Source organism: Trachypithecus francoisi, unplaced genomic scaffold (assembly GCF_009764315.1).
Source record: "Trachypithecus francoisi isolate TF-2019V2 unplaced genomic scaffold, Tfra_2.0 Lachesis_group13, whole genome shotgun sequence".
Taxonomy (NCBI): Eukaryota; Metazoa; Chordata; class Mammalia; order Primates; family Cercopithecidae; genus Trachypithecus; species Trachypithecus francoisi.
In genome coordinates this window covers 117387402-117408824 of record NW_022681458.1, presented here as the reverse complement: position 1 = coordinate 117408824, position 21423 = coordinate 117387402, and the positions used below count along the sequence as shown (strand labels likewise).

At 54.7% G+C, this 21423-nt stretch overlaps 1 protein-coding gene and 1 pseudogene across 1 annotated transcript in view; one reads left to right on the top strand and one right to left on the bottom strand.

Annotated features, from left to right (window-relative positions):
- The window catches only part of LOC117095273, a 1129150-nt pseudogene that overhangs the window by 417577 nt on the left and 690150 nt on the right, over nucleotides 1-21423 (bottom strand).
- Nucleotides 1-21423, top strand: part of LOC117094238 (SH3 domain and tetratricopeptide repeat-containing protein 1-like) — a 409070-nt gene that overhangs the window by 3889 nt on the left and 383758 nt on the right. The window contains 6 exon segments of the mRNA XM_033229423.1: nucleotides 139-180; nucleotides 1920-3906; nucleotides 7609-7720; nucleotides 9994-10122; nucleotides 10795-10951; nucleotides 12009-12205. Coding sequence (XP_033085314.1) covers nucleotides 139-180; nucleotides 1920-3906; nucleotides 7609-7720; nucleotides 9994-10122; nucleotides 10795-10951; nucleotides 12009-12205 — 2624 coding nt within the window.

Below are 21423 nucleotides of genomic sequence, written 5' to 3'. Positions count from 1 at the left end.
GGGAAGAGGATGATATGACTTTCAACCCCTGCCCCCTGCAATGCTCTCACCCTGCAACACCGACACCCAGCTCAACCTGACATAGGACCAGAGGTGCTGGCTGGGGGTGTTCATTGCTTCTCTTTTCTCTCTTGCCAGACTCAGTAGAGGAAGCTGAGACTGAGCAGCCGCAGGAACAAGGTGGGTTTTGCAGGTGGCTCAGGCTTCCTCTGGTTATGAGCTGGGCCTTGGGGTAACGCCGGGGGAGGTGACAGAGCTGAGTACGGTGGGCATTGGATGCGGCTGTCACCCCTCTGTGGTGCGGGCTGGGGGCTTGGGGGACGTTGACTGAGGTGGGCCTGAACCTCTCATCTACTCTGACACTGGAGGCTGTGGGGTCCCACACTTCTTCCAATGAACATGCTGGCACCCGCCTGGTCCCCGACCGAGATGGGACATCCTTTCCACTGCTGGGGCCCACATGGAGCTGTGGGTTCCTTTCTCATGACCTGGAGAGGCTGCAGCTCGCCCTGTGCTCTGCCTCAGAGATGGGAGGCCACACTGCCCTCGGCGGGTAGCAGAATTCAGAGCCTTAGGTTGCAGGGGCCTCAACTGAGGTCCCTGAAGGGTCTGCTTTTTCCTGAGGGGCTGATTCAGGGAGGCCCTCCCGTCTCCGCTCTGGGGCTCTGTCTCTTCCCCTCACACAGGGTCCTCATGTGGACAGCCTGGTGATGTGGACGCACCAAGGGCCCTTGGAAGTTCCCTGGGAATGGGATCCATCCCAGTACATTTTGGATGCAGGCAGAAGGTCCCAGAGGAGGCCCAGGAAGCCAGTGGGGGAGGGAAGGCTGTAGTAGGTTTAGCCTCGGGGAGGGGGTGGTTCCACCCTCTGCCAAAGTCCCTGGAGCAAAGGCACGTGGCTCTCCAGCTGCCCCAGAGGCCAGGGTAGTGGCTGGGAGGGGCTGTGTGCCTCTGCCGGGTGGGGGAGATTTTTTAGCTAATCTAGTGAAGTCAAGTCAGACATTTGCCTCTAAATCGTATTTATGAATTTTTTAATTCCAAGGCTTTACAGATGAATAAGGAGACAGTTTGTATTGAAAATAGTTTTTACATGTGAGCTTGAAAAAGAGAGTCTGTTTCAATCTAGTTTTTTCCTTCCCTGTAATGCCTCTTTTCATCCCAGGTTTTCCAACAGGAAATGCGCTGGTTTGCTCACCTCTGGGAGGGGGCTTTGGCTAGGAATCCACCAAAGTCAGCAGGCGCCAGTGGACTGCTGGAGCAGGCTGGCCTTTGTGAACCCTTTAGGAACTGTGGGCTTCAGGTTTTCAGACCATCCAAGGTGAAGGTGGCCACAGGGGCCTGGAAGCTCTCCCATCCTTCCTGCAGGGATTGTCCGTTTCCCTGCACGGAGCTTGGTACCCGGGTGCAACACCCCTGTCCTGTGCCGTCGGTGGCTTTACCAATTTTGCATAGCAGCTTTTGAGCTGATCAATAGCTCTGATTGGCTGTTGAGGATGTGATGGATTCCGGTACCCCACCGGGGGCCCATATGGTGACAGAAGTTACATTTGTAGTTGTGATGCTGCATACACATGGGTCCACTTAGAAGGCTTTAATTCTTTCGAAAGGGAAAGGCATCTCTGAGGGATCACTGAGCTGACATAGTCTCCTCAAACCAGGCTGTCAGGTGGGTGACAAAGCAGGACAGGAGGGTGATTTCGTAGGAGAGTCGGGCCACGGGCCCGCGTGTTCTCTCTGTCCCTATAGTGCCAGAGTTCCTACGTGCTCCAGGCCCCGGGTTTGCATTGCACACAATTCTCAAGGGCTCATGGCAAGCTGCGCCAGGGACACAGAGGGCGGGGATGCGGGGACCCTGCCCCCAGTGGACCAAGGACTCACTGCTGGACTCTAATCTGTCTAGGTGTTTTTGTGACTTGCAGAAATACCTCCACCTTGCCTGGGCCTGGAGCCACAGGAGACCCTTCCGAAGGTGAGGAATGTTCTGGAACAATGCAAGGCCTGCCCAGGCTGCCCCCAGGAGCCAGCGTCCTGGGGTCTCTGTGCGGCATCCAGCAACGTGAGCTTGCAGGACCCCGAGGAGCCCTCCTTCTGCTTGGAAGCTGAAGACGACTGGGAGGATCCAGAGGCCCTGAGCTCACGGCTGCTGTTCCTAAACACCTCCGGATACAAGGCCAGCTTCCGTGGCCTGTACAACGTGGCACTGCCATGGCTGAGCGGCATGTTCTGCAGCTTTAGCGACAAGGAGGAGCTGACTGGGCGCCTGGCACAGGCCCGAGGGGCGGCCAAGAAAGCTGGCCTCCTCATCGCCCTGGCCAGGCTCTTCTTCCTCCTGGGGCGGCTGTGCTGCAGGAGGCTCAAGCTGTCCCAGGCCCGGGTGTACTTTGAGGAAACACTGGGGACCCTGGAGGGCAGCTTCAGGGACCTGTTCCAGGTGGTGTCTGTGTACGCCAACCTGACCAGCATTTACCAGAAGCAGAACCTGGAGAACTGTACACAGGTGGTTCCCAAAGCCATGGCCCTGCTCCCGGGGACGCCCGGCCACATCTGCAGCACCGAGGCAGACGGGGAGCTCCTGCAGCTAGCGCTGCAGTGGGCGTTGGGTGGCCAGAGCCTGCAGGCCGAGGCCCGGGCCTGCTTCCTGCTGGCCAGGCACCACGTGCACCTCAAGCAGCCCGAGGAGGCCCTGTCCTTCCTAGAGCAGCTGTTGCTTTTGCACAGGGACTCGGGAGCCCCAGACGCTGCGTGGCTCTCAGACTGTTCCCTGCTCCTGGCTGACATCTACAGCCGCAAGTGCCTGCCCCACCTGGTGCTGAGCTGTGTCAAGGTGGCCTCATTGAGGACACAGGACTCGCTGGCCGGCTCGCTGAGGAGCGTGAACCTGGTGCTCCAGAACACCCTCCAGCCCCACAGTCTCCCCACCCAGACTTCCCACTACCTCAGGCGAGTGCTGGCCTCCCTAACCCCGGGCACAGGCCAGGCTCTGCGTGGCCTTCTCCACAACAGCCTGGCCCAGCTGTACAGCCACCATGGCTACCACGGTCCGGCCATCACCTTCATGACGCAGGCGGTGGAAGCCAGTGCTGTTGCCGGAGTCTTTGCCATCGTGGACCCCCTGGTGGCCCTGGCCTGGCTGCACGTGCTTCATGGGCAGAGCCTGGTGGCCTTGAACATCCTGCAGTCTGTCCAGGATGCAGTGGTGGCTAGCGAGCACCAGGAAGGTGTGATTGATAACATGGTGGCTGTGGCTCTGAAGAGGACGGGCCGGATGAGGCAGGCAGCCGAGGGCTACTACTGCGCCCTGTGGGTGGTTTGGGACCTGGGCCAGTGGAGGAACCAGGCAGTGGTGCTGGCCAACTTCGGGACCCTGTGCCTGCACGCGGGCGCCAGCAGCCTGGCCCAGCACTACCTCCTGGAGGCCGTGCGTCTGTTCTCGAGGCTTCCCTGTTTGGAGTGTGGCCGGGACTTCACCCACGTACTCCTGCAGCTGGGTCACCTCTGCACCCGCCAGGGCCCGGCCCAGCAGTGCAAGGGCTACTGTGAGTGGGCCCTTCTGGTCACCATGGAGATGGACCACGTGGAGAGTGAGTGCCCCAGTTCCTCTTGTGCGCCTTCTGGGGCCACTCGGGTCAGGGCACACTTGGGGTTTGTGATTCGGAAACAAGTGGTGGTTTTTCCACCATCGAAAGTGCTGAGTCATGGCCAGCAGCAGATGTTGACAAGCGCCCTGGAGACAGGCGGTTCCCATGCAGGGCCAGGCCCTCTGTGCCCTACTGGGGCAGCCAGCTCTTTCCGGTTTGCTCAGGGACCATCCTGCCTTGAGCACGGAAAGTCCTGCATGCTGGGAATCCCTGGCCATAACCCTGGGATCAAGGCAGGCTCTGCTGAGCTGGGACTTGGGGCCCCTCCATGAGCCAGGCCCTGAACGCCAGTTCTTGTGTCCATGTTATATGCTTGGTATCTCGGCAGACCTGCGCACCTGTCATCCCACTTCACAGAGGACATGGGGCGGGTGATTGCCCAAAGCCACAGAGCAGTTCATGCAAAAGCAGCTCGTGCAGAGTCTGCCAGGCCCCACCCACAAATGGAGCTTGTGGGGTCCTCAGGAAGCAGGTGCTGAGCGTGGGAACGTGAGCTTCAGGCTAGAGAAGCCACAAAAGGGTGAGTGGCGTGATGGCCGGGCAGCGCTTGGCCCCGGGTTAGGGAAGCCTCTTTAGTCTGGGACCAGAGGGTTGAGAGGATTTAGTCAAGTAATAAGTGTGGATGAGGGGCTGGTGGTGGGGGAAGGGCTGGCGGTGTAGCCTGTGTGAAGGCCCAGGGGTGAGCAAGTGGGGCTGAGTGAGCGGGGATGAGTGGGTTGTGAGCGGGGGTGAGTGAGTGGGGCGAGTGAGCGGGAGTGTGAGCGGGGATGAGTGGGGTGTGAGCAGGGGTGAGTGAGCAGGGCTTATACAGGGAGGTGCAGAGTTGGGAGTGGGTGGGTTGGGTGCTGGATGGTGAGAAGCTTTTCTGGAGAGCTAAGCAGGGCCTGGGGCCTCAGGCTGTGGCTTGGCCTTTTCCCAAGAGCACTGGGGAGCCATGGAGTGCTGTCGAACAGTCACTGCACACTGAGCAGTAAACGGACAGTAGGTGGGCAGGGCTGTCCGAAATCTAGACTGCAGAGAATAGATGAGGAAGTTGAGTCCAGGGAAATGGCTGAGACAAGGGATACTGTTGAGGCCCCTCTGCCTTGCAGCGCTTTGTCATGGCACAGTGAGACCACTCAGAGGTGCCTCCTGTGCCCTGGACCAGAGCCACAGGGGCTGTGGCCAAATCTGCCCATTTCCCAGCACAGGCCTGGCACCACTCCTGGCCCTAGGAGGGATTAGATTTTGGAAAGGACCGTCCGAAGGGGCCCCGGTCCCACACATCTGCCCAAGGAGGGGTGGGGGGTTCATACCCAGGCTTCTTCCCCAGGGGCATTCTCTGACTGGAAGGAGACCCTCCAGGAGCCCAGCGCCCCAGCCCCCACTGCAGCCTCCGGTGGCTCCTGGCACAATAGCCTGTGGCACCTACTCCTACGAGGCCCTCCCTAGGGTGCTGGGGGATTCAGACTTGGAAATGCAGGCCAGGGAATAGAGATCATGCGTCCCTGTCTCCCCACCCTGCGCTGAACGGCCGAAGAGACCGAGGGTGGAGTTGATACCCCACATGCTTACTTGGGGTCATTTTTGAGTCACTTTCGGTAGTTCGTGTCCTTCTAGGAGTTTGGCTGTTGTGTCTGGATGGTCTGATTTGTTGGTGTGCAATTGTTCGTAGTGTTTTCATGGAATCCTTTTATTTCTGTCAGGTCGGCAATAATGTTTCCTCTTTCACTTCTGATTGTAGAAACTTGGGTTTGTAATTGTTCATTTATTTATTTTTATTAGAGATGGGGTCTCATCTTGTTCCCCCAGCTGGTCTTGAATGCTGGCCTCAGCGATCCTTCCACCTCAGCCTCACAAAGTGCTGGGATGACAGGCGTGAGCCATGGTGCTCAGTCTCTGATTTGAGTCATTTGTGTCCCATCTTTCTTTTCTTGGTCAGTCTGGTGAAAGACTTGTCAATTTTGTTATTATTTTCAAAAAACCCACTTTTGGTTCTGTTGACTATCTCTTTTGTTTTTCCATTCTCTGTATTTTTACTTCCCATTTCCACTCTCACGTTTATTATTTTCTTCCTTTTATTCACTTTGGGTTTAGTTCATTTTCTAGTTTCTCAAGGTGGAAGGTTAGGTTTTTGATTTGAGATTTTTCTTCTTCCTTTGAATGTAGACATTTACAGTTATAAATTTCTCTTTCAGCACTGCCTTAGCTACATCTTGGAGTTTTTGATACGCTGTGCTTTTTTTTTTTTTTTTTTTTTTTAGGTTTTGCTCCATTGCCCAGGCTGGGGTGCAGTGGTGCAGTCTTGGCTCACTCCAACTTCTACCCAGGTTCAAGCCATTCTCATGCCTCAGCTTCCCGAGTAGCTGGGATTACAGATGTGCACCACCACACCCGGCTAATTTTTGTATTTTTTTATAGAGACGAGGTTTCACCATGTTTCCCAGGCTGATCTCAAACTCCTGGGCTCAAGCGATCCTCCCGCCTCGGCCTCCCACAGTGCTGGGATGACAGGCGGGAGCCACCGCGCTGGCCCGGGCTGTGCATTTGTTTGCTTTCTTCTCATATTAGTTCAGTTTCCCTGATGGTCTCTTCTTTGACTCAGTGGTTGTTTAGGAGTGTGTAATTTCCACATATTTTTGAATTTCCCACCTTCCTTCACTCTTGATTTCCAGTTTCGTGCCAGTACAGCTGAAGAACACCTCTGCTTTGGTCTCAGTCCTTCTCCATTCACTGAGGCTCGTTTTGTGGCATGGCACATGGTCTGTCATTGGGAATGTCCCATGGCCGCTTGAGAGGACTGTGTATTCAGCTGTCGTTGGGGGGCGTGTATGACAGATGTCCATTCAGCGTACCTGGTTTCCGGTGTTAATCTTCGGAATGTTTCTGACACTAGAAAATCAGAAAATCATTTGGTTCCTTGGCATAAGATGCTTTGAGCTGGTGGGTCTGGGGTCATCCCAGGGCTGCTGCTGGCTCGTGAGTCCCAGCTTGAGCCTCCCTTGTTGGGTCAAAGGTCATCTCTACCCCAGCAGAGGCAGTACGTGCACTCTGGGCTGTTCTTCCTACTATGGTGGCTTTTGTCATCTGACCTCTGCCTGCCCCGAGTTTTCACTCCTGGCTTTCATCTGTCACCTTAAATGTGACCACAGCAGCCATGTGGCGTCTCTCCCACAGAAGACAGAGCCAATTGTGTCACCTGCTTCCCTGGGGCAGGGTTTCAAGGTCTCACATCCCATATGTGGCCCACTCGGCTTCCCCCGAGCATTCTGACCTGGTGGGGTAACCATGGCCCTGGCAACCCCATACCCAGCCCCTCTACTGTCGGACTTACTGAGAGAGCAGGGAAGGAGCCACATTCCATGGGGACCCGGGAGACTGGCTCCAGTCTTGGCCTCAGGTTCACAGAAGGAAAATGGGCCAGTGTGCTGGAGCCATGTTTCTCAAAGTGTAGTCCCTGGACCAGCAGAGCAGCATCTATGTCACCTAGGAGATGGTGGCAAGTGGAAGTTCTAGGTCCTGCCCCAGGTCTGTGGAGCCGGAAGCTCTGGGGGCAGGGCCAGCAAGCTATACAGACAGGCCTCCGAGTGACTGTGATGCCTGCACACCTTGAGAACCATCGGCCTAGATAGCCTCTGAACACTAACGGCTCCTGGTGCGTCTGGAGAAGACACAGGCCATGTCTGGGAGGCAGGGGAGATGGGCTAGCACACTCCTCCTGCCACAGGGCAGCATGATGCTCGATTCCCTCAGAAGGATGTCCTTCATCTTTTCCATGCCGTGTGTGTTCACCCTGGCCCTCCCAGCAGCCTGGGAAGGGCAGAACACTGCACACACAGCAGGGCCATTCCCAGTCCCCACATGCCAGATTCATCTGTCACCAGACCCACGGGAGGAGGCAGACTGGTTCCAGGAGGATGAGACCCCTTGCTCTGACACCTGTGTCTGATTCCAGGGCCTACAGATCCACTCTGGACTACACCAAATGAAGTCTGGGGATTTTCATTGACCTCCAGAAGAAAGAGGAGGTGCATGCCTGGCTGCAAGCAGGGAAGATCTACTATATCCTGCGGCAGAGCGAGCTGGTGGACCTGTACATCCAGGTGAGTGGCAAGAGAGGCAGGAGGGCCTCTGTGCTGTTCACTTTCTGTCCATCCATCCATCCGTTCATCCTTCCATCATCGTTTTACCTATTCATCCATCCATCCATCCATCATTCATCTATCCTTTTATCATCCATCTATTCACCCGTCTATCCATCCATTCACCTGTCCATCTACCCATCCATTCATCCTTCCATCATCTATCTGTTTACCTGTTCATCCTTCCATCCATCCATTATCCATTCATCCATCCATCCATTCTTCCATCATCTTCCCATACACCTGTGGGTCCTTCCTTCCATCCATCCATCCATCCATCCATCATCCATCCATTCACCTGTTTGTCTTTCCACCCGTCTATCCATCATCCATCCCTCCGTCCACCCATCCATCATCCATCCATTCTTCCATCTATGTTTCCATCATCCATCCAACTGTTCATCCTTCTATCCGTCCATCCATCATTCATCTGGTCACCTCTTCATCCATCCATTCACCGGTTTGTCCATCCATCCATCTTTCCATTATCCAGCCGTTCAGCTGTCCATCCTTCTGTCCATCCAACCATCTTCCATCCATCCATTCACCTGTCCATCCACCCATCCATTCATTCACCTGTCCATCCATCCATTCACCTGTTCATCCATCCCTCCATCCATTCTTCCATCCATCCATTCACCTGTTCATTCTTCCATGCATCCATCATCCATTCATCCATCATCCATCCATCATCTATCCATCAACCCTTCCATCATTCATCCACTCGCCGCCTCATCCTTCCATCCATCCATCCATCCAGCCACTATCCATCCATTCACCTGTTCATCCATTATTCATCCATATATCCATCCATCCTCCCATCATCCATCCACCCATCATTCATCTATCCATCCATTCATCCATCCTTCCATCATCTATCCATCCATCACCCATCCATTTATCCATCCATCCTTTTATCATCCATCCATTTGCCTGTTCATCCATCCATCTTTCCACCAACCATCCATTCACCTGTTCATCCTTCTATCCATCCATCCATCATCCATCCACTCACCTCCTGTTGATCCTTCCATCCATCATTCATCCATCTATCCATCCATCATCCATCCATCAGTTCATCCTTCCATCCATCCATCTGTCCATTCATCCATCCATCTATCCATTCATCCATCCACTCATCTCCTCTTCATCCTTCCATCCGTCCTCATCCATCCAACATCCATCCATCCTTCCATCATCCATCCTTTCACCCATCCATCCATCATTCATCCATCCACCCACCAATCTACCTATTAATCCATCCCTCCATCTATCTGTCCATTTGTTTATCCATACATTGGTCTATCCACCATCTATCCATCATATGTACATACATCATCTATCCTCCACCCATACATACATACATACACACATCATTCCAACCACCCATCCAAGCATTCATCTATCCACACACCCATCCATCCAAGTGTCTACACATCTGCTTATCCATTCATCCATCCATCCACTCATTCCTAAGCCACTGCTGAGCACCTGTTTTATGCCTTTTCCCTCCCTCCAACTGGTTCCCTCACATCCTCCCCCAGTGGCCAGCATCTTCTCCCTGAGGGCAGAGGCGTGGCCCTTCACAGTGCCTAGCACCTGCTGGTATACAGCACATGCTCAAATAATGGGACCACTCAGTTAACACACAGAAGAACGTACTCCAAGCGACACGTGGCACATCTCCTTACAAAATGAATCTATCATAGCGGCTGTGTTCAGAGGCTTTCCCAAACACAGTGTGATCTGGAACAAATTGTGAAGCCCACGAGCCTGGTGAAACTTTCATTATTGAACACCTGCTGTATACCTCCTTGAGCTGAGGAGAAGGATCAAGAGCTCATGGCCAAGAGGGGACCAGGCCCACCCACAAACACTGTTGATGTGTGGCCCTGAGCTGCGGCAGGGATGTGGCAACGCAGAAAGGAACCAGGTGATGGGCTGCCCACAATCTGGGGGCCACGGAGACTGTTTGAGTGCAGGGGGGGTGGGCTAGGGCTAGCCCTGGTGGTAGGATTCACAGGTGTCGGGCTCCGGGGCTGCAACTGCTCAGTCACCCCTGGCACTTGGGTGCATCAGTTCATTGTCCTCATGCCAGGGGTGGGGCAGCCCTAATGCACAGGTCTGAAAAATGCTCAGGTGTACCTGCAGTGTGTGAGAGGAAGGAGGCTGGTGAAGGTGGGTGTGGCCACCTCACCAGGTGTGGGTCTTGAGGGAACTTATGCTCCTTTCAGGTGGCACAGAATGTGGTCCTGTACACAGGCGACTCCAACCTGGGGCTGGGGCTGGAGCCATTTGAGGCAGCTGGAGACATCTTCTTCAACGAGGCCTGGGAGTGGGAGAAAGCCCTATCCTTCTACCAGGTGAGCTGGCCTGTGGGCTGATGTATGTGGGCCTCAGGGGGTCACCTGGAGGCAAGGCCACCCATGCACATGGTTAGTTTCCCAGTGGTCTCACCGGGAATGATATTGACTGTGCCCCCTGACGGGACAAACGCTAGGGTCTGGACATGACAGTGGCTCTACTCTTGCACCTGATGATATCAAGCAACCATAAGTGGGAAGTCCTGTCCCCATCTTCCAGATGAGGACACTGACGCTCAGAGAGGCACAGGGACATGTCAAAGAACACACAGCATGTCAGTGGGAGGCCCAGGGCCAGGGCCCCAGTCTGCCTGCACCCCGAAGCAGGGACGGCTTCTTCCTTCCTCTGAGCTCACGGTGTGGCTCAGCCCTGGGCACAGATAAATGTGTTTTTAGAGCAGAGAGGAGTGCTGGCTCCCCCTAGTCAGACCCCTGGTGCCCAGGTGGGAGAGGCTGGGCTGAGGCTGCCGAGTGTAGCTAGATGGGCCTCAGATGACTCTTCAACCCCCAACTTGGGTGTCTGGACCGTGTGTTATCCCAGACCACAGAGCTCTGTGGAGGTGCAGGGGTAACTGGGGCATGAGATGCTCCAAGCACAAGTCTGAGCTCTGAGGAAGGCGCTGGGCAAGGTGGGTCCTGCGGGAAGCCTCACCCCACCTGCCTGTGTGGTAGGACCGGGCCCTGCCCCTGGCAGTGACTACGGGCAACTGCAAGGCGGAGCCGCAGCTGCAGCTGTGCAACAAGCTGGTGGCACTGCTGGCCACGCTGGAGGAGCCCCAGGAGGGCTTGGAGGTTGCCCACATGGCCCTAGCACTCAGCATCACTCTGGGTAAGTCCCCTGAGCCCCCGCCCTGCCAGGATTCACACTTTGCCAGAGCTGAGTCTCCAGGGCTGTAGGGCAGGAGCTGAAACAGCTGCTGGATTTTCCGGGTCTCCTGTCCAGGCAGGCAGATCTGCCCAGCTGGCTTCCCTGTCTGGCCGTGGGGCACAGCCCGAGGTCTCTCACGCAGTGCTGAGCTCTGCTTCCTCTGTCTCTTCCCGCTGCTGACCACAAGGGCCACCCAGTGTGCCCTCTGCCTTCCAGACATGCCAGGCATCTCGGTCCCTGTATGTGCCAGGCTGAGTGGCACATTCCCTTTGTCTTGTGCCCTTTCCAGCCTCATCAACCACACAACTCTCTGGCTGATGAAATCCCAGTTCCCCTTCCAGCAGCCTGCCCCTTAAGGCTGGGCATCCCCTGGTGCTGTGCCAGGTCGTCTGTCCTCCTCCAGAGACAGGGAACCCTGGGAAGGCCGCATGCCCTAGCGCCTTGTGCCCTGGGGCCCAGTACAGAGTAGGTGTGCAGCTGTGTGGGAATGCATTGAATGCAGGCTCCACGGCACTCGCCCTGCAAAGGGGAGGACATCAGAGACAGCCTGACTGGGTTTGTGCATCTGTGGGGGGACCTGGAGCTCAGGCATGCGGTGACCCCCCAAGGTAAGGGGCTCTGATCGTGACACACCCAGGAGGAGTCGGATGTTACGTCTGTGGGCTGCATGGAGCCGGGGTGCCCAGGAGCACCTGGACTGCATGGCTTTTGGGCTCCCCTGTTTAAAACCAGTGAGCAAAGGCAGGTGGCTATGTGTAGGCACAGAGCTGGGCCATCCAAGCCCGACTTTGCCAAAGCCTCACAGTAGACAGGGGCAGGGCTTATTAGTTCTGCTTTACAGATGGGAAAGTGAGTCTGGGAACCCAGAAGGAACTGGCCAGAGCTGCCCAGGTGACAGCAGGTGCCTGGAGGCAAGCCAGGTGCTGCCCGGGGTCTGCATACCTGCTCCTGAGGGGCCTGTGCCTGACTGCCCCAGGGAGCCACGTCCTCACACCTGCCCCTTTGGCCTACACCCCAGGGGACCGGCTGAACGAGCGCGTGGCCTACTACCGGCTGGCCGCCCTGCACCACCGGCTGGGCCATGGCAAGCTGGCGGAGCACTTCTACCTCAAGGCCCTGTAGCTCTGCAACTCGCCGCTGGAGTTCGACGAGGAGACCCTCTACTACGTGAAGGTGTACCTGGTGCTCGATGACATCATCGTCTACGACATGAAGGTGGGTGGGGAGGGACAGGGCTGGAGGTGGGTGGGGAGGGGAAGGGCTCTGGATGTTCCCGGCCCCCTTGGAGTGGGATCTCCACAGACCCCAGGGGTCTGGGTTCCAGCCTTCCTTAGGAATGGCCCAGTGGCTTCCCTGGAGCTCTGCACCCAGCTAGAGGAGCCGGCAAGGTTCGCAGATACAACCCAGCTCCCAAGCTGGCCAGGTCCCACCCTCAAGAACTCAGTCTCAACCAGGGAGGCCGACACATGAGCGGGCAATGGTGGCTTCTGGGTAAAGAAGGGGGATTGTAGTCAGGGGGACCCTCCTGGAGGAGGTGACACCAAACTGAGTCTTGACAGTCAAGTGTCAAGTTACATTTAACAAAGAAAACAGGGTCGGGAGAAGGACATTTTGGAGGACGGCATCATCCTCACATTGAATCCACGTTGCAAGATCCAACCCAAATCCCAGTGCCTCCTCTAGGAAGCCTGCCCAGGGTGCCAGCCTGCACTGAGCAACTCCTTCCTAGAGTGCTGAGACACCTTGAATCTTCACATCACCCAGGAAGGGTGGGGTGGGACCGGTGTCTTACCATCGGGTTCACAGACAGGGGAACCCCAGCTCACGGCAGGTGCAGTGGGGCGGGGCCCCAGCCAGCCAGGCTGAGACCTTGCTGGCTCAGGTCTGTCTCGAGGGGAGGTGCTGTGCTCCCTCTGCCCCCAGCCCTGCAGGGGTGGAGAGCTGGGACTGGCAGACTCAGACCTGGGGTGTCTCCACCCTCTGCCCAGCAGGCACCCGCCCCTCCTCCGCATCGCACCGGCACCGTGTCAGTGCTCCTTATGGGCTGAGGGGCCAGGGCGCTCCAGTCCAGGGACCGAGATCTTGAGAGCCTTAAAACAACAAGAGGAGCTGGGGCAGCCCTAAGACCCCGCCCCGTATCCCTCACCACAGGCCTGGGGCTGCCCGGGAGGCCCCCGCCCAGTGCTGGCAACACCTGGTGGTCAGAAGCGGTCCCTGTGGTCTCCCAAGTCCCAGCCAGACAGAGAGGTGCCAGGTGTCAGGCCCAGAGGGACGCTGCCCACCGCTCAGGGGCTCACCTGGGACCCACGGGACGGGCCTCCTAGAAGTGGCCCTTTATCTCTCTTGGTCAAGCCTGCCGCCCACTCCGCCTGTTCAGGAGGAAGGAAAGGGCCAAGTAGTACCTGAGAGGCCAAAGTCCATGGTTGGGGTCGAGGGGCAGAGGCCTCCCTCACCTCCTTCTCGTGCACAGCCCTCTGGGCCTCATCGTGACGGTGCTGTCAGCCCAGGTCAGCTTCCCACAGGGAGGCCCCCTCGGAATTCCTCAAGGGCGGCTGTCTTTCCAAGGCCACACCCTCCTTGTATAGGAGGCTCTGGACCCGGGGCCCAGAGGAGTGGGAGAGAAAGCTGGGCTGGATGGGGCCTGGAAGGCTGGCGGAGAGGCAGGAGTAAATGGGCATCCTTGCCGATTGCCTCTAAAATGGGGTCCCCTTTAGTCGACACGTGAGAGTGAGCCCTGGAATGGGGTGGATTAGGTGTGTCCTGGCTCAGCCTGCCACTCACTAGCTGCTGCACACACTACAGGCACATGAGGACATTACCCCAAATCTCCCAAAAGGTATACACCTATTGTGTGATATGGTTCCTAATATCCGGAGGTGCAGAGGATGGTATTCTTTGTCCTGTTGCAGGCTGTGTACACGCAACCTGTGAAATTGTTCCTAATATCCTGAACAAAAGAGACTGCTAATAATGGACACACATTGCAGGGGGGAGTAATTGGCTCTTACGATCCACATCGCAGGGGGTGAGGCACTCCCCACGTTGTGGGGAGTCATAGCAACCCCCTCTCCCCCCAGGCTATTACGATCCACATCGCTGGGCAGTTCAGGACACCAGCCCTGCCCCAACCTTGACCCAGACAGTGGGTGTCATGGGACCACCTCAGGGTGGGTGGCAGCTCAGCTCGAAGGTATCCCTGCTGCCAAAGATCAACTGTTCCTGCTAGTTTGAATCTGGCCACAGGGTCTCTGTTGGTGACACAGGTGACCATGAGGCAGACACCCTGAAATCTAGCACGACAGAGCTCAACACCCCCATGAGAGGCACCATAGCACGCAGACTTTGCAGACATACTAGTGAAGGCCACAGCAGGTCCTGAGTGAGGAACAAGCTGACCACGATCCTAGGGTCCTGCCACACAGCCCTTAAACCAGGGACTGGAAACTGTTTCCCTAAAGAGCCAAGAGTCAGTATTTTCAGCTTTGCCAACTGATCGTTGTCTCAAGGACGCAGCTCTGCCATGGCTGCACCACAGCAGCCTTCTGCAGGTGGCCTGTGAAGAGATGGGCATGACTGCAGCCCCCATCAAACTTTACTTATGGACATGGAAGCTTCTCAGTGTCATGAAGTGTTAGTTTTTGATTTGTTCAACCATTTGGAAATATAAAATCCATTCTTGATTCACGGACCACAAGAGCAGGCAGGGAGAGGCTGCCCCTGGCCGACCTCTGGAATGAGCTTAGAGAAGGAAATGACAGGCTGGGCCAGCGCAGCCTCCTCACAGCAGATTCGCTGCAGGAGGGTCCTTCTTAGCAGCCACTTCTCATCCTTCATCTTGGCTTCAGATGCAGTTCAGGTGGAGAAAGAGAGAACAGAACTGGCCTCAGCAACAAGGAGGAAGGAGATGCAGGGTCAAGTAGCCACGTGGATCCATCACACTCAACACTCACACCAAGCGGAGCACAGGCAGGACCAGCCCGGGGGTGCCAAAGTGGAGGCTCTCTGGGATGGGGGAACCTCTGGCTGGGCAAGATTCTCTACTTAAAACTCATATAGAAGATCTACACAGCAGTAGTTACAGAAAACACACACTAAGAAAGAGCCCAAGATAAAAACAGCACACCAAGTTTGGCCAACCGGCTCTCACAAGCCAGTAGGTAAGAAAGCCCAGGAGAGCCCAGCAGAGGAGCTGGGGGTGGGTTCCTGCCTGCAGGGGGCCTGGGACACCCCATTCCCACAGACGAGGACCCATGTTTTGGGGAGGAAGCTGTCAGAGTCACCAGTGAGCTGTTCAGAGCTGGAGCCACAGAGCAGGTGAGGAGCCCTGGCCACGTCCCCGTGCGGGCTGAGAAGCTGGAGTGGGGGCACACCCCCAGGGGCACATGCAAACAGTGGACTGCGGGCCCTCCTCCTGCCCAGAGGATGCTCAGTTCCCAAGGGTCCACCAAAGTCTGGAACCTAGGGACACACCCCCTGACCCACATGCCCAGGCCTGGTCCTGGCCTCCTGGACCAGGCAATGTCCAGTACAGGCAGGCAGTCTGGGCTTGGGGCCAGGACAGGGGTGGATGGTCCTGCTAGGCAGGCCTCCTTCTCCCTACCAGCTGGGCTGGTTGCACTGTAGTTTTGTTCTGGCAACATATTGCTACCCACTTAGGCCACACCAGTCCCTGGCTCCCTGGCTAGGCCCAGTGCTGTCCAACCCACCTACACAGGCCCCACACACCCAGTGTCCACCAGGCTCCCGTCAGCCAGGACCCATGCTCACCCCCTGAAGTATCCGTGGGAACCTGCATCCCACAGGGACCCACAGCTCAGGGCCAACCTCCATGGGGCCTCTTGGTTGTGGTGGCAGGGGCGGGGGGGAGTTGACCTCCAGCCCTCCCATCCTGGCCACTGTGTTTTATGGGGATCATTCAGTCCTGGGAGCTTCCTGGGGATCCCAGAAGGAAGAGAACAGGGTGGTCACGGCAGCCTCAGCCCCAGGCTCTGGGTCCAAGTGCAACAGTCTTCCGGTTCTGGTTTCATCTGGGCGGTAACAGCAGGTCAAGTCATTCACACAAGGATTAGCTTCAATATAATGCATCAAGGGACTGTGGAGGACACAGATCAGCCTCCAGGCCAGTTACACCTGGTGACTTAGCCAGTGCAGGCTAGGGAGTGGAAAAGCTGACCCATGACCTCCCCACCTACCCTGCCCACCAGATGCCAGTAGCGGCCAGGGATCCCTGACTTCAGGCAGAGGCAGGCAGCACAGTTGCTGCCTCTTTTAATCCCATCCCAGGGCCCACAGGGCTTGGAGAAACCTGGCAGGGGCTGAGTTGGGAGAATCAGGCAGAGAGATGCCAAGTGAAGAATGTGAGGGACTGGGTATGAGGGACACTAGGGCACAGGGCCTGCTTCCCCTGGGGAGGTGGCAGGGAGACATACAGTAGCCAAGCCTCCGCAGGCACCACCCTGCTGCCAGGCACGTGTGGTGCCCATACCCACCCCAATGGCTGCAGGAAGGTTCTTCATCAACAAAAGGGGAGGACGCACCCACACCCACATAGGCATTGGAGCCCACACACATCAGAGAAGAAAATTGCTGCTGTGCCCAAGGTGTGGGGAAAGGGCCAATGTCCCCTTCCTCCCCATGGTGGGTCCAAAATTACCAGCTCCTGCCAACACCCCCTCCCCCAACTCCACAAGCTGCTGACCTCCACACCAGTGCCATGCCACGTGCCAGGAACAGCTCAACGGTACATCCCAAAGGGTGCTATCCTGGAGCGGCTGTGCTGGGCAAGTGACACGTTTCCTAGTCACAGAGGTTTTCTTTCTTTACTGCTCACTGGCCCTGTGCCTCGGTTTCCCACACTGTGGCACAGTGAAGAAATCCCGTCTTGAAGGCTAGGAACCCAGAAATGTCACCACACCTGGTGAAATGGGGGGTGAAACTCCCTGCCTTGGACCTCTTGCTCCAGGACTGATGTCCATTGAGACATGGCCAGGCCAGCATCCTAGGGAGGGCTGCATTCCTTGCCTGGGGAACCTTGCTCCCAGTTAGGGATCACTGGGGTTGAGGCCCCTAATGGATTGGGGGAGGCATAGGGTAGAATGGAGGTAGCCCCATCATACGGGCCTGTGTAGACCTCAGAAAACAAGCATTGAGTTCAGACTCTTGTCTGAAGCTGGCCACCTGAAAGTATTTGGGCTTTGGGGTGTGATGAGCGCCCGGGGTCAGGGAACAAAGTGTTCTGGTTTGGACACGCAGGAGGTTCTCTGCAGCTCTCTCAGGTACACGGTATGTTGCTAAGTATATGCGTTTAAAAACCCTAGGAGGAGGGGGCACCCAGAAGAGGCCCTGAAGTCAAGGGCATCGTCCAACTTTTCTATCTCCCCAGCTGAAGACAGGCTGGAGGACAATTCTCCAGAGTTTCATAACAAAGAAGAGAAAAAAGAAATCAAAAAGACCTGGAGGATAGGTAAGCTAATGAGGGCTGACTGGGATTACCCTGCCTAATCCTCAAAACAAGCCTTCCCTATCTGTCCTCCGGGCCAGGTGAGGAAACAGGTCACAGTAGGACATTCAGACCCTGGACAGGCAGCTGGCAGCCTGGAGTCCAGGACGTGCAAACACATTTTGACTAAGGCACATCCTGCACAGCCCTAAATCCATTAAAACTTGAGTCAATACAGCACATGTTTCTGTGAGCACAGGGTTGGGTCTAGGGTTACAGACTGGCAGCATCTCAAGGCAGAAGAATTTTTCCTAGTACAGATCAAAATGGACTTTCTTATGTCTTCTTCTTTCTCCATAGACACAATAACATTGTGATCTCTCTTTCTTTCCCCCACACAGGGAGTGTCACCACTGTATGTCAGCCACCGGGGGACAGGCTTCAGCTTACAACCACCTTCCAAATTTCACCCTCTCATCTTGGCAGAAGCTGGCCAGGAATTGGGGCCAATGGATGGGTGGGGTCTGCACAGGACACCGTATTCAGGTCCCCATGACGGCCTCACACAAAGGTGGTGGCCCTGCAGTTCCAGGTGCCACACACACCCCAGCCCCTGCTCGGGCCCTGATCTTTGAGGAGGGGGAGCAGCAGAACCCGGGCACTGACCCCACAGTGCCACCCACACCCACAGACGATTCTCCACAGAGGCATCAGGTCTCGGTCCTGGCCACCTCCCCCTGCAGGGCCTCAGCTGTTTCCTGGGACTCACATGGTCCTTCCTCACATGTAGCTCTGGTAAGATGCATTGATCTGTACCCAGGGGCTCTGAGGTGACAACGGTCATGCTCATGCAGAGTGCAAGGGCAGAGGCTGGGTGCCCATTGTGGGGACCCTGACTGCAGCACTCCTAGACTATCATCGGGCCTGTTGGCCCCCAGTCTTAGCTAGGGCACCAGCGGTAGGAGTGCACTGCTCTGGACTCTGCAGGAGGAGGACAACTGTCACCGCATCTTTATGTTCTCCTACTGGTGTCACTCTGTGCTTCTCATCTCCTGGTTGTAGGATTCAGGGCAGACTCTCTGAAGACCTTGTGGGAAACAGCAGAGTCCAGCAGAGAAGACAAGAAAAGCCCAGCTGCAAAGATGAAAAAATGGCAGGTGTGACATGGGCACCCCATTCTGATTCTGTATTTAGATGAGGTCTTCCGGAACACCTGCTCTCATTGGATAAAACTTCAAATATATATATATATATATATACTATATATATTTTTTTTTTTTTTGAGACAAAATCTCACTCTGTTGCCCACGCTGGAGTGCAGTGGCGTGATCTCGGCTCACTGCAACCTCCACCTGCCAGGTCCTGGTTCAAGCAATTCTCCTGCCTCAGCCTCCTGAATAGCTGAGATCACAGACATGCACCCCCATGCCGGGCTAATCTTTTGTACTTTTAGTAGAGACGGAGTTTCACCAAGTTGGCAAGGTAGGTCTTGAAGCCCTGGCCTCGGGTGATTCACCCACCTTGCCCTCCTAAAGTGCTAAGATTACAGGCATGAGCCACCTTACCCGGCCCATTGTGGCAGGTTAATCACAGAGGAAAAGAAGGCCTGGACCCAGCATGAAGATGGTGGAAAGGGGTAAGAGCAGCTCTCTACATACGGTGTTGCCAGCTTCCAATTTTTAACATAAGGGACACTAAATAGCTTTCCCAACAAAAACAACTGAGATGTTGGGTAAAACCTACAAAAATGCATCTTCGTAAGTGCATTACTGAGCTGGCATTGAAGGATGGAATCCACAGCAGTCAGTAAAGAATTGGCGGGAACCAAAGTGGAATTGTTTTTCTGTTTGGACAGTTGCACAGGGGATGGGGCATCAAAAACAAAACCGGATGTCTCTCCAAAATGAGGTCAGAAATCTGACATCTTAGACTTCAAATAAAAGCCCACCTCAGAGGAGGAGCAGCAAGGAGAGCACCTGTCCCTGCATTGCTGCTGGGTGGAGGGAAAACCACTGACCCTGAGAACCGATGAGAAACAGTCCTCCAGGAGTTCATGCTGGAAGGCCTGGAGAGCATGGGTCAAATCGACGTGGCACCGGGCGGCTGCTAACTTCACCTCTACCCCATGTGAGTGAATATCTTTGCTGAAACAATGCAATCCTGTCCTCAAAATATCTCCGCACATAAAATTCCAAGGAAGATAAGTCCACGTGCAAAAAGTTACAAAACATAAGTAAACATAGTACTGTGGATACATCCAATAATTCAAGAAACAAATTCAGCAGAGCCACAAAAATCCCAAAGTTGGAAAAGATCAACTGCTGGCAAAGTATCCACTGCTGTCGCTCCTGTGAAGAAACTGTAATTTGGCCGGGCGTGGTGGCTCACGCCTGTAATCCCAGCACCTTGGGAGGCTGAGACGGCTGGATCACGAGGTCAGGAGATCGAGACCATCCTGGCTAACATGATGAAACCCCATCTCTACTAAAAATCCAAAAAAATTAGCCGGGCGTGGTGGTGGGTACCTGTAGTCCCGGCTACTCGGGATGCTGAGGCAGGAGAATGGCGTGAACCTGTGAGGCGGAGCTTGCAGTGAGCCGAGATGAAGCCACTGCACTCCAGCCTGGGCGACAGAACAAGACTCCGTCTCAAAAAAAAAAAAGAAAAGAAACTGTGCTTCATAAAAAGCTAGGCACGGCCCTCTGTGGCCTCACACTTGCCTTCTCAGGCATGTCTGCCCCAGAAATGCCCTTGCACTATCTTCTCCAAGAGACACATATGGGGCAAGAATATTTAGGCGGTGATTGTAGAAATAGAAACCACTTGAAAGCCATCGAAATGCACCTGTATCAAAGAAAAAAACTGCCATAGTCACATTGTGGAATATGATACAGCTGTGAAAATGAACTGCGGTTAGAAGCATCAACAATGAAAAATTACAGTGAACAAAGGAAATTGCTGAAAAATGCACTGCTATTCCATATACAGTTCACAAACCATTCTATATGACATTGCTTCATAATACACACAGAAATGATAAACCTTATGAAAAGCAAGACAAACATTAACACGTTAGTCCTATGTCTGGGTGAAGAAGGATGATCCAGGTGATCAAGGAGGGGCATATTGTAGTCTTTCAAGACACTCAATGCTAATGGATGATGACATCAGTGCAATTATTAATCTATCGGATTATGCATTCAGTTTTGTTTATTTTGTTGTTTTTGAGGTGGAGTTTTGCTCAGGTAGCCCAGGCTAGAGTGTAAGGGCACGATCTCGGCTCACTGCAACTTCTGTCTCCTGGGTTCAAACAACTCTCCCACCTCAGCCTCCTGAGTGGCTAGGATCACAGGTACCTGTCATGATGCTCAGCTCACCTTTTGTATTTTTGTAGTAGAGACGGGTTTCACCACATTGGCCAGGCTCGTCTTGAACACCTGACCTCAAATGATCCACCTGCCTCAGCCTCCGAAAATGCTGGGATTACAGGCATGAGCCACCGTGCCCACTCAAATTTTATAGACTCTTATGGTCTATACTTCATAATTAAATATAAAAAATAAAATATTTACTGTAGTTTGTAAATGAAAGAGTAATAAAAATGTTGCAATCTTGTAAACATCAAACCTGTTGTATAGCTCATAGTGACCTCTCGTATTAAGCTGTGGTAAGTTCTAAGTTTTTTCATTGTCATTTTCTAAAAAAGGTGAACAGATGAAAAGCAGAATTCAGTTTTAAAACAAGATATTAAGATAATGTTACTGGTTGAACGTGTCCCAGTTCTTGATGCCTTGAACCAAGAATTGGACACCACAAAAATGGAGCAAGGAAAGAATGAAGCAGCAAAGCAGAGACTGATGCAAATGAAAGCACACTCCACAGGGTGGGAGCGCCTGCACAGGGAGCCTGTTACTGAAGTTTCTGGGGTCAGATCCCCTCTAGAGCTTTCCATTGGTTACTTGGTGTGCACCCTATGTAAATGAAGAGGATGAGG